At 38.2% G+C, this 13,600-nt stretch overlaps 1 protein-coding gene across 4 annotated transcripts in view; it reads right to left on the bottom strand.

The window, feature by feature from the left end:
* The window catches only part of MICU2 (mitochondrial calcium uptake 2), a 150,809-nt gene that overhangs the window by 28,067 nt on the left and 109,142 nt on the right, over nucleotides 1-13,600 (bottom strand). For 2 of the 4 annotated variants that reach the window (XM_069808155.1, XM_069808156.1), the window contains 4 exons: nucleotides 12,892-12,923; nucleotides 12,702-12,777; nucleotides 7,893-7,940; nucleotides 3,615-3,697 (listed from right to left, as the gene is read on the bottom strand). In XM_069808155.1, the coding sequence (XP_069664256.1) occupies nucleotides 3,615-3,697; nucleotides 7,893-7,940; nucleotides 12,702-12,777; nucleotides 12,892-12,923 (239 nt within the window). The remainder of the gene's footprint in view (nucleotides 1-3,614; nucleotides 3,698-7,892; nucleotides 7,941-12,701; nucleotides 12,778-12,891; nucleotides 12,924-13,600) is intronic. The other 2 variants (XM_069808157.1, XM_069808158.1) reach the window with 1 other exon arrangement.

Genomic DNA, 13,600 nt, shown 5'->3' with positions numbered 1-13,600 from the left:
AGACCTATAATGCACAACTAATGCCTCTTTAGTGAAAACAGACTAAGAAGTAATCTTTTCTGAAGAAGACAAGCTGGCAGAAAGGCTACGTCAGTCTTAAAAAAAAAAAAAGGTGATTTTGCATCTTCCAGTTGTTTTGAGAGAGATCAGTGCTTGTAGATGCTCTAGGGCTGCAGAGGTGCTCTGTACCAAACCACCAAAACTGCTGACAGTGTCGGATGCTAGTTCATTCAGCCCTAGATGAACCTCTACAAGTTTTTTTGTCATATCTGCTGTCCAAGACAAGTGAATAAAGTCTATTTAGAAAGTCTAAATCACATAGCTCTTGCTATGTGTTACCCTACCTCCATTCCCAATAGTTTCGAACTGTCGTTAATTTTACTTAGAAATCTTTCATCAGGACAGAGTTAGGGAAACTCCTCACTTGCTGGGGATTTGGGGATCTTTGGTAGCTGTACTCTCGATGGGAGGTCTCAGATTAATGTGCACGGGTTATTATGTGCACACGTCTGGAAATCCCCCTCACCAAGACTCATGTGAATGTCTCGGAAGTGCAGAGTTCGCAGAAGTATCTTACTGTCCTCACAAAGATGCAGATAATATGGCTCTGAGAAACAATTCTTTGCACTCTGGCTGGGGCCGATTTAAGGATGGCAACTAACATTTGTGAACGTGCCGTTTCTACCACATCTTCACCCTGGAGTTGCAGGGCAAAGCAACAGATCCTTGTAGATGCCCACCTCAAAATACAGATTGCTGGGCCCTAATTGCTGTGATTCTGGGCCCTAATACTGAAATGTCTCTTGTATTGTGAAAGTTTACCACTGAAAGATGGATGAAGCAGAAATTAAAAATAGACTGGCTTGAATACAAAGAAGTAGGGAGGAGAGAGAACAAGGGTCCGTCCCTGGGAAGGAACAGACTTTTAACTCCTGCTGGAAAGGAGGAAAACGTGCTCAGAAAGGGAAAGGCTACGGAGGACAGGATAAACTCTCTTGTTGAAAATGTGGAATTGCATTCAAGATCTCCTTTCCTGAACATTCATTTATGTTAGTGAAGAGGGAAATCCTGCATCTCGCACTCCTTGGGTGTCCGATCCCTACAGGTCCGAACCGCCTATCTCCATCCCGTGCTGCAGGCTCCAAGGACTTGGGCTGCAGAGTCTGCGTGTCACCCCTCGCCCTGTCCTGAACAACGCATCTTGTGCCTGTTTATCCAGTAACACGTGAGAGCTGAGATACACACAATTCCAAGAATGATGGATGTTTTGCAAACAAACAGGCAAAGTTCTTACCTCAAAGAATTCACAGTCTAGGTCAACAGATAACAGAGACGTACACAGATGTCTAATCAGTAGCTAACGGGTGGGAAGCAGGGAGAAGAAAAGGTGACAAAGCAAGAGAATGGAGTAGCACTGAAATTTATTTTCCCATCACATCCTGCTTACAGTAAGCGTCCTCCTAATTACTGCTTCTTCACTATGCTTTTCCAATGCCCTTTCCTTACATATGTTTCCTGATATTATTGTTGAATATAGTGTGGAAATAACTATAGAATACTTCAGATGTATTTCCTGAGATGCCACCTGGGACAAGACAAATGACTGATTAGCCACACAATTCACTCATTTATTAGAAATACAGAAGCTTTCTATGACGCATACAGAACTAGAGTATACAGAGATTAATGCACACACATTTTTCCAGATTCTTACATTCAAAAAAATCTTATTTTTAAACCTAACCTACAAAACCCAATTTTTGCTTTAAAATAGTCGCTGCTTACAAATGTTAAGTAAACAGTCATGTGAGAAAAATTCATCTTTTGACTAGCTTGCATCCTGCAGGACTTCTTTAAATTTAATGATTCTTGTGAGTTGACATAGCAATTTATAGTTGGTTTTTTTTTACCACTCTATATTAATTTACCAATACAGCCCATAAAGGAAATGCAAAGTAACAATCTATCTAACTTGAATAATTTTCATTTAATTTGATTGCCTCTACAGAAATCAAATTATTTTTAATGATCTGTATAATGTTTTCACCTCTGCTTTTGATGACTTTCTGTTGTTCATGCTGGCTGATTCAATTAGAATTACCTGAAATGGGTAATGGATACTAAATATATGACATACTGTACGTCTCCCCAGGAGGGTTGTGCTGTATTTCTGCAAGAATCTCCTTATTCGCTTAACTGACACAGTACCTATTTAAAGGAAGTACTGCTAACATGGCATTTTGGTGCAGAGGCGCTATGGGCTGAACATGTTCACGGACTTACTTTCCCCTGTAACATACTGTTTTGTAAATGAACAATACAGCCATAACGGACATATTTCAGTGATCAGTGCACTGCTACTCTGATAACAATTCACTAGGATTGTCCCAGGTTTAGTAGGTGAAAAATAAAGGCTTTAGTTAGAATTTGATTTCTTTTTAATCAGCAGAATAATTAACATTTTAACAGAGCAAATTCTTCAAGCTTAAAATATTTTGTGTAGCAACAAATGAGTGTAGGGTACCTGCAGGCTCAGTTAGGGGCTTCTGGGAACATTGTCTTGGGAAATGGTCTAATTTCAAGTATTAATTTAAAATAGTACTACTAAGTCTAAAAGTATTTTTACAATATTTTAAAATATATTTAAGTATGACTCATCAACTGTAATCTTGCTAAGAGACAATTCACTGAAAAAATGGTTATCAGCACAAAACACATGCTAACAGCTATTGTATCGTTAATACAGAGTTTAAGGCTATGAAAGTACACTTAAATATATTGTTGGTTATTTCTCTATCAACAGGTGTATCTTTGCAAGTTTTAGATTCTATGGTTCTCTAGATTTGTTGCATTAATGATCATCTTTAACTTTATCCTAGTGACAGAAAATAATTTGCATTGTGGTAGCCATTTCAGCTTCTCATAAAATTGTCTCTCTAGTCACCTCCAATATGAATGAAGGATCTGAATTAAGCTATGGGAGTCTATTCAAAATTATGCCAGTTAATTTTGCATTTGACTTTTGACAAGAAGTATTTAGTTAACAGTCTCCTGTTACATACTTAGAAGTTGAATAAGCTATATAATTAAGCCTATTCTTCTTTAAAACACCAGAGCAAGGTTTTCTTCGGTTTTTAAGCATCTGCCTTTCTCCCCCATATTTTATACAAAATATGGGAAAAACTGCTGTTACTGTCCAAAGTGTGAATTGGTAAAAAGTCTGTGCAACAGCAAACAAAATGAATAAAAACCAAGAGAGGATGGTAAAATTAAAAAAATTTATGAAAAATATTTAGAAAATAAAAGACTCTTCCAGATGTTTATTTAAATTAGCTCATGGGATTAAGGATGTACACCAACTCCTACCTTCCCAGTAACAGATTTTTAGATACAAGTCAAAGGAAACATTTATAAAAGTGGATTCAAATATGGTAAGTACTTCTATAGCAATGCTTTGGTATGTGCTCCTTTCATATAAAGTATTTTAGTAAGTATGTGATCATAGATTGGACTGAAAAATAGGCCTGAAGATTTTAATGAATCTTCATTTAGCAAATATAACCCATGGAACTATTTAAATACTTTAATATTAATATGCATATAAATACACATACCTTAAAGAATTCTTTCTTTTCAACTTGTTCATTGCCATCTGTATCCAACATTTTAAAGGCAATCTGAAATCCAGTCTGGGGTTCTGCAACAAATTGCAAAAGAACTTTATTGTAAATACACACACACACTTACACTAGTACTTAAATATTTAATGCAAAAGGAATATTGCCTATGGTTCAGTTCTCCATGGTTATGCATGTACATGATATTTCCAGTAAACCATATGTACCTCCTCCAATATAAGCAAACATTTTAAACTGCATTTTACTACCGTTTCAAGGGATAATTTATGCAATGGCAAAGCAAGAAATGCCAGCAGTGCCTAAGTACAGCCACGACTGTCCAGCTGATTCCAATGACTGTGAAAATGTTGTATGTCTCACTGTCCTGGTCTTACATCTTCTCTATAGATGTCCCCATAATCCCACGTCACTTCTGAAGTCCGGCTCTGCCTTGTTTATTAGAGCTCCTTTTCAGGTAAGAAGACTGGAAAGTGCCTTGAGAAACCAATAATTCTTCCCAAACTGCGTGAAAGAGCTAGTGTGCTCCTCCGGTACTTCTTGCGTGCGTTACTGTGTGCCGGTGTTTCCAGTCTCCCCCAGTCTCCCCAGCAGACAGACCGAGGCTGTGATGGTGGCCAGCTCTCTCGGCTCCTGCTCCCGCTGTGTTCGCCCCAGGCCTTTTTTTTCCTTCCCTTCTCCTTCCTCCCTAAACAACATACTCAAATGTTAGTGAGAGGTAATAAACCACTCTTGCTGGCCTTTCTGGACAAAAGCATGTTTTGTATGACTCCCATCGAGCTGATTTTTTCAGGAATTTTATACAATTTTACCCTGCATTTCCTTCACTGAGTGGATGTTTCTTTTCAACGCAAAAATGTAATGAGTTCTGAATCTTGCAGGCGCTATAAAAACATGGTGTGTTTTGAGCTCCTTCCCACAATTTCCTGATCTTACTTTGCTTACAGGAGGTGGCCTCGCTCATTAGCAAGCCCACACAGGAGCAGCATGCCGCTGAAATGTAGTTACAGTTCACTGCAGTAGCAAGCACTTATCCCAGTAATTTCTGGAGCAGGTGAATTAATTCCACAACCCAGTCAAGTCAGGCATTAATATGAAAGCCATGGACTTATCGTCTCTAGAATATATTCATGTTTCCAAGAACAATGTTGGACTCATGAGGGCAGTGAAGCAGTATCTCTAAAAAACTCTTAATGCCTTCAGAGTTTTTCTTTTGGAAATATATTCTTCCAGCTCCATCCTGTAAAGTTTTAAGTCTTGCTTTTTTTTTTAGAGAATTTTTCTGCAAAGGGAACAAGTTAAAGAAATATCCCATTCCTTTTAAGTGATAACAAGACGGTTAAAGACAGTTCTATTTTTACATTTTAGAAACAACTACATCTTCAGCAGCCAACCAATGTTCTCTGTGGAGCAATCTTGTGATGCAGGGATATTTTATAAATACTGCTGCAATCTGCATAGCAGAGCCCTTCCCCGGCAACAATCAATATGCAATAATCAAAACTGGCTTTCTTTCCATGGAAATGCCACACGTTAAATTTGTGTTGCTAGTACAAAAGCAAGGAGAGCCTATCCTATAACATATTTAGAGAATAAAAGTAACTGATGTATTTTATAGTAATTCATACCATCTGTGTTGCAATTTTCAGATAAGAGAGCTGTTACTGAAAATATAGGACCCAAAGCTGCTTATACTGTTCAGAGATGACATACTTATCTGATATGATGTAACCCCAAAGGTATGTGTTCGTAAAATAAGCATAGTTCAAAGACTACCTCAGATATAGTTGTATTTAATTAGAATCAGGCAAAATTCCAAAATCTGAACAGAAGAGCTTCATCTTGGCTGTGAGTGCAGGTTAGACTTAGGTGCTTCCCCTCCAACTATTCCTACGTTGACCAAGCTGTCAACCTGTGTGAGTGGCTAATTGAAATGAAGCTTTGAGTAAAGGTGACAATTCAGTTCCTGGGCTCCTTCACCAGGCAGGGCTTTACGAGCCGCTCCATTAACCAATTGCTAGAAATGAAATTCAATAGCACTGGAAGAAAAAAGATAGTGGTGATACAAGGCACACAGAAAAGAGAAAAGGGGATCACAGCGGGCAAAATAAAACCTTTGTCTGCCACAAAATTGCGTTTTCAAGTTCAGTGTTGTTACAGACAGTGCTTTCATAAGCCAGGCAGCACGGTCTGGTCAGCGTGTCCTGGAACCGGGACTCTGGAAACCTGGTGACTCTTATCCTGTTTTCTTATTGCTCTGTTGGTGACTGAGAAGTAATTTAAATATTAATGGCTGCTTTAAGTCTCACATTAATTCTCACTAGTGAGAGAGACAGGTGGTGTAACGGGGAGCTGACTGACACGGGATACTTGTTAGGCAAAGATAGAGGCACTAACACTTGTTGACATTTGCTTTCAAACTGATAGGTATGATAGCCCTCTGTGTAACCAAAGCAGCAACATCAGCGCTGCATTTTTATCCTGCATCAAAAGGTGCCTTTGTTTTTGCAGTTCAATACATTCCTATGTAAATTCTGTGAAAAATAGTGTTACCTGATTGTCTGGAGAAGTGGAACAACTTGCTCTGATACTACTTCAATTTTCTAATTGTTTCAGCCAATAAATCAGCATGAATTTACTTTCAGCTGCCATAGATTTTTAAAGAAACAGAATCTTTGGCACCTCTTTCTGCAGCTTTAATTAAGGTATTCTTCTGAAGTTATAGTGTGGCTGTTGTGGTTGTGCTTTCTGAGTTGCAAAAAATATTTTAAAATCAGCTTTCTAACTGGGCTAGACTCTTCTATTATTTCTGATTTTAAAACCCACTTGAACACATGGTATAAGTCATGTTCAAGTTGCGTGTAGCAGTGGACAGCCACTACTGGTGAAACAGTATATTTGTATGTTAAATAAGTTATCTTAATGCATATATACTATTCAATACCCTGTACTAGCTGAAGTTTCCCGGGAAATCACCCTTCATGCCGTGTCATAGGAACTAATGCACTTCTGCTGAGAAATGACAGAAGTTGCAAAAGGGCTATCTAAACTCTGCGAGAGGTGTGTACCGACGGTCATTATCTGTGAGGGTTGGACATAAACTTGTCTCCACTCTCTGGAGACCAACGTTACTTGTTTGTACTACACCATGAGAGGGTGGATTTCTAGAGCAAGGAAAATTTGTCAATTTGTTTAAGCACCTGCCATGGACCTCGCAGCCACAGAAGTGACAAGGCTCAAGCATCTACAGTCTATCGGGATAAGAACGACTGCTTCCTTCTCTTCTTTCCCCACCCACTGATACCATGAGATCTGGTACACGTGGTTTCGTCCCTTGCTTAAAATGTTAGACCTATAGAATTCAGTCAAACGACTGCATTTGGACTACTTCACTACTAGTCTACAGGTCTCACTGCATCATGCTCATTGCACACATCTTATCTCAAATCTCGGTATTTTCCAGCATCACCTACACTTCATCAGAACAGCACAGGGAGGTGGCAAGGATGGCACAGACTAAGTATGGGTGAGGAAACCCAGAAAATCCAAGATCACTTCCATGCACAATAAAAAAATGCCTGCTGTTTGCAGATAAAGCAAATACCAAATAAATTTTTTTTTTTTAAAAAGTGTCTGATAGAGAAAAGGGAAGGAGGCAAAGGAAGGGACAGAAATACATGCAAAATACTTGGAGGAAATAAAGTCAAAAGGAACAGAGGGGGGAAAAAAAAGTATTAAAAAGTCAAACAAAAAGACTCTGCAGAATTCTGCTGTTTATGTATATCATCCGTTGCATATCTGAACACATGAATAACAGGCAACAACCTTTCAGACACCACAACAGCTTTTTACACCACTGCGTGAGCTGTAATGAATGTTAATGTCTCATTGTCCAGAATGACTAAAACTACTATCCAAAAAGACAAAAGACTACTATCGTCCCCTCATTATGTGGTCCTGTAACCAATGTCTCCCCTCTCTCAAAGTCTCTTGGAAGACTTTTCTGATCCCATGGTGCAGGGATTATCATGATTTTTGAAGTACTGCTGTGGACCAATGATGACACTATGGAAGTAAACTGCAATCAATTACAGTTATATCCATTTACATTAATGCCTTATCACTCTATATACAATAGTTCTTTACGTTTTACTATCATGTAGAAATTTAGAAGCTAAAAAATATCAGAAAAAGTTCTTGGAAAGCTGTTAGTAGCTGAGGATTTATGCATATATATTTTTAATATGTAATACTTACTTGTAAGGATTGTCAGCAAAAATAGGTACTCTGCGTAAGATATCAACCCTGAAATAAAAGAGTTAAAAAATGACTTGCAAAAAAACCCCCTCAAAACCCCTTATAGAACAACTTGAAAGATCAAAACTTATAAAGAAATGTAGTTTAACATCATATTAAATAGGTTATTAAAGTAAGCCGTGGTATTATTTAATAAAGTTTTTACTTCTGTTTTTAGTGCTCTGAAGGTGAAATTCCCTATCCAGAGACTCATCAATGCTGATGTCTAAGCAAGAAAGTAAGGTTTATTTGGTATTAATAAAAGGCCTACACTAAATCTTTGGATTCGCACTGAAAACATTCAATGTTTATACAAAAGGCAAATAAATTAAATGCGCTTTGTCACATTTAGTACCTGGGAGGAGAACTACTCTAACGTTACCCTGAAGGATCAAAGTCCTCCATCCTTTGGCAGGCTCGCGAAGGCGGAGAATAGCTTCCCTCTAATTCTCAAGGGGAACATGGCAACACGCAAAGCTGCCAAGCTGCTAGATTGTGCTGATAGTATTGCTGGGCTGCATGCCAAGAGGAGGCTTCTTTTTTTTTTTTTTTTCTTTTTAAATAGGAACATGTCCTTTCTACAAGGTGAAAGTATTTTGCCCCCTTTTGAAGGAAAATTCCAGTGTTTTCCTTTGAAATACCGCCTTAAGTGAAAAGCCTGAACAAACACAAAGATGTGATAGCGTCAAAATAGAGCATACGAGCTAAAGATACAGAGCGCATAACGAGGGTGGTTAAACAACAGAATCTGAACCATCTGCCCTGCAATAATGTTTGGAGAAAAAAATGTAAAGGGCTTTTTTATAAATCACTTTTCAAAATAACTGAGCTACTTTTAACTTGTGAGCTAAACATTGTATAATGCCGGAACTGCTTAAAATAAGGAAGTTCAAACATGCCTATCTGTGCAAAGATAAACTATTTTTTATAATTTATATTTAGTTAATTGATAGATAATTATAATTGATAGATAAGGAATCCACTTAAGCTTCAGTGATAAACAATTAACTTCTGACAAATTACTATGCAGAGCCAACAGCATTTGTATTTGACCTCAGATAATGACTTAACACAAATACCAGAGTTTAGAGGTATTAAATTGCTGAACGCAAAAGTCTGAAAATCCAAGAACAAGTCTTAGCTAAAGACAGGTCTAATGCTGATCCTGTTGCCAACTCACTCTGGTTCCATATCTCAAGCTTTTCTCTCCCTCAAAATAGGGCTATTCACCCTATTACCCAGCATGCATCATATGTAAATCAGCACAGTACTACAGTCATACAACCCACTGTGGAAATAAAAAATATTTTCATCTCAAAGATTTAGTTTTGCTTACAAGTTTTAGGGTTACTGCCATTGCAAGAATATAAATTATTATTTGCATTGCTGTAAAACTTGGAATCGTGTTCCTAGACAAAAGTGTCCATGATTTCTACAAATTCAAAACCAAACAGAGAAAGAACTCCTACTCCATTTTTTTTTTTTTTTTTTTTTTTAGCTTATATGCCTAAGTATAAAAAAAACAGATAGAAACAAATTGGGGAGGAAAAGAAATCAAGCAAATAGTGTCATGGGCAGTGATCAAGATTCCTGCTCCCTAATTTTGTTTTGTGTGTGACGCAGCAGAAGAATGTTTAAAGAAGAATATAAAGGAAGACAAGGAGGTAACTTTTCAAGTCTATATAGAAAACACCTCTGAGTCATGGACTGCAATGGTATCAGCACAAAGATCCCTGCCTGAAAATTTCACCAGCAAGTGATGAAGGCCAGCACCACTGGCCAAGGAGAAGTAGGAGTCTGCCTCCCGGCTGTCTTGAGATGTCCTGCACAGGGATAGTCTAGGGAAGACCTGGAAGGTGAAGACAAGCAGCTTATGCTAGATAAAACGGAACAAGGAGACCCCAGTATTGGGATACAAAAGAGATGACACTCAAAGGAGTCATGTAAAAAACCCCTATTTATCAAAGCATTTGAAAGGATATTAACATGGCAGATTATGTTTGTTAAAGTCAGAGAAAAAAAAGTCATAATAATTGAGATACAAAATGCTAAGTGCCTGGAGAGTTCTAGCTATATGTGTAGACAGGGAACATTGTACCTTACAAAATTCTGCAGAAAGAATCTGCAAAATTTATATGGAGATTGTAGGATGTAACTTAAAAACCAATTTAAAGACAACACCCTGCTTATTGGCTCAACGGAGGAGCATGACGGCTCTATTCACTCGAGTTGCAGAGGGCTGGAATGAAGAGCCTTGCTAGAAATGGCAGGGGTGAGGCACAGACTCTGTTTTCATCATCTTATTGTAAGCTGATTGAAAAGTTGCTATAGTGAAAAAAAATTATTGATTGTTCTTTAAAACCTGTCTCAGTGCTTTAAAGCAAATGTACAGGCTGTCTGACATTTTCTGGCAGACTGATTATACTAAAATAATTTGCGATAAGATTTTTTTAACTTGTGGACTCATTTCCGTAAAAATTCTTCTTTTAATTTTATTGTCCTTTTACAACTGTAGTGAATAGACAATTCACCTTATCCATAAAGTAAATTAAATATTTTGGTAATTTTATTTTTCTTCTACAGTAATCATTACAAAGCTACTGAAATTAAAAGATGCAGTGCAACAAATTAAAAAAACCAAACCCAAACCAAACCAAAACATATAGGAAATTATATTGATGTCCAAGCAAAATTTAAAAGATAAAAGCTTCACATACTGTTGAATGACTCAGCATACTTGCAGCCAAGTATTTGCAGTTAGCATTGGCAAAATACTGTCATTTTCTAACATTAAGTGAACTTTCCCTATCCCTCCCTGGAAATCTCTACCCTCAAATTTTATAGCAAATGCTGACAGTACAATATTCTTATTGCTGAATAAATTGTAAAGTACACCCACAAAATATGACGTGAATTTTAAAACTGCCCACTAGAAGGCAGAATTCCCTAGCATTACATTTAACAAACTGGACTCATGACAGTTTTCCCTCTACTTGATATTTAAATAACAATTTGAAGGTAGTTAAAATAATCTCAGCTAAACAGTGGAACAGGTGTAGATTCATTATTCTGGTACTTGTAGAAGCAGTATTTAATACATAAATACACAATACATAAATATTTACATTTTAAAAATGTAATAATAATGCATCTCAAAGCAAAAGCATCAAAGTCACTGAAGAGGCATCATGACCAAAAACTGTACAAACTCTGTGTGTTGTGGAGACATATGGATGACTGCACTGAATGTTCCTGCCTCATCTCAAACTCCTACCTGACCTTTGAAGGACACAGCATACGGACCCACAGTCCTAAGCAAGGGGAAATCAATGCCTTGTCCAGAATGCAGAAGATGTCAGGCTGAGCGTATCACCGAGCCCACTTTCTGCCAAGCAGTCAGCTGAGAGAGGTGCAATAAAAGGAGGCTGCACTGATTTGCTATGTTTTCACTTTCTGTTGGTCGATTCCCAGTTTTCCCAGGCAGAGTGCTTTGGGGATTTGCAGTGTCAACCAGTAGCAAAAAAAAAAAAAAAAGCCTCTGAAAAAGCAGGGATAGAGAAAGAATATCGAAGAATTAAAGACTGGGAATCTTTTGAACCAAATCATGGGAAAGCACATGATGATTAGCAATTTGAAAAGGCAGGGAATGACTATTCAATACAAAATCCAATACAAGTCCAATACAAAACTCAGTACAAAATAGGATAGGACAAAATTATTCAACTTGTTCAGAGATGGGCTGCTGGGGTATACTGGGGCTTGCAGGAGTGGACTGACAAGCAAGGCACCCAGCTGAAGACCCCTCCACGTCTGCACAAGGATGCAAGAAATGCAGTGCAGGCAGAAGATGCCACGAGGCCAAAGGGCAGGCGGAACGCTGCAGGCTGGGATGGAGGGATGCTCTCTTGGCACAAGCTGCCAGCCATGCCTGGCGATCTGCTGTGCGTGGAGAGAGCGTGGCTCGTGCCTGCCAAGGAACTGCAGCAGTGCAAAGGCAGCTTTATTTTCCAGAAACGTCCACCGGATAAGTGATTCGGGCTGAACTCTACGATACAGAAAGTTTGTGAATAGGCGCTCTCAGTCTTTCTCATTAATTTGGGGCTCTCAGTCTTTGTTACTGGTGAAATGGTTAATTACTCATCTATTTGGTTTCCTTGATCCCCTTGTTTGTTTTCTCCCTTCAATTAATTTATGCTAATGACGTGTTTATCTGGTGTTCTTTAATTCCCTGTTGTTATACAAACAATAACCCAGCTCTCAGAGTTTTCTTTTTACATAGCCTGATATAAGGTGGAAACGCTGGGTGAAAAACCAAAGCACAACGGTGCTGTGAAGGGCCACCGAGCTCCTGAAGAGGCAGAAGTAAGTTCAACTGCTCTTGGAATCAGGGATGCCACTTTACATAACTAGGTACAAATTTTATTTTTATTCTTAGTTTCTGTGCATTTAAGTTATATAGTGAAACAGCAGCTATTAACAAGCCTTAAAAGTCCATTTTGTGCTGAAGTCATCCCTTTGGCCCCTTTCTCTTCTCCAAGTAGGCTTTCTGATTTCTTTCACATCTCCTCCTGCACCTCAGAAGGCTTTCAATTCCCAGCCCTGCCTCTTTATTCTCTATTGCATAACTGAGAGATTTGCCAAGGAGGCTGCTACTGGCTAGATGGGGATGAAGTCAAATCCGTGAAACCTTCTTTAAAAATACATTCAATTCATACCACATAATGAGATAAAAAGCAAGATGTATTTTTCAGTATCAAAAGTGCTTGTTACCTTTATCACCAAGCTCTCTGAAAAAGGTTGGTCCTGGTTTAGCTTTGGCAACACAAAGCAGTGCAGCATCTACCTCCTTTAAAGACACAAACGAGAAAAGATAAAGCCAGTTTTGAAAGAGAAGTCTATTTGGTTGGGTAACAGAAAAAATGCAAGTTCTTTTGAAGAAGGAAAGGAACATTTTGCTTACCTTTTTTGTCAGCTTCTTGGCTGAGGCCTTCCCTATAATAAAAAAAATCATCATCATTCAATAACAAACTGACTTCAAACTTTGATCAGGTTCTGTGGCATTTCTTCAGATTTTTATGGGAAAATGCTAAGTAATATGAAACAGAATATTCTGCAACAGGCAGTTTGTTTCTAATTCCCACAATGATCAAGAAAGGACAACATTTAAAAATAATATGAGCAGTCTGTTCAAATGTTCTTGCAAGCTAGATGAAACCACAGCCCACTTTGGTATCTGTGACTGACTTACTAGTGTGATTTTGCATATTCACTACAAATGTAGTACAGATTCCAAAGCAAGATTATACAGTAAGAAACAACTGTAGTATTTACAAAGGGATTTGCATGCACATGTAATAGTCCTTGAAGTACAGGTTGAGTATGCAAAAGCTAAGAAATGCTAAAAAAGAGAATGAAAATGTTGATGTTTCTATTAAGCAGAAGTAAATTGAACAACTCTGCCTCCTGAAACAGCATCAGATGAAACCATGCAAACTCCTAAGTGTTGATTAGTAGGTTAAAGTCGATACACTCAAACAGGGGAGTCACTGGCAGCGGTACAGGTTGTGTTCCTGTGTAAACCGCCCGTTTGAGGAGCTGCGATGTATGATCAGTGGAACGTTTCAGCTGGTTAGGCAGGGACCACAGGAATCCTGCAGTCATGGACTGGC

Source organism: Haliaeetus albicilla, chromosome 20 (genome assembly GCF_947461875.1).
Source record: "Haliaeetus albicilla chromosome 20, bHalAlb1.1, whole genome shotgun sequence".
NCBI lineage: Eukaryota > Metazoa > Chordata > Aves > Accipitriformes > Accipitridae > Haliaeetus > Haliaeetus albicilla.
The sequence above is the reverse complement of the archived record's forward strand: the minus strand, read 5'-3'. Positions and strand labels throughout refer to the sequence as shown.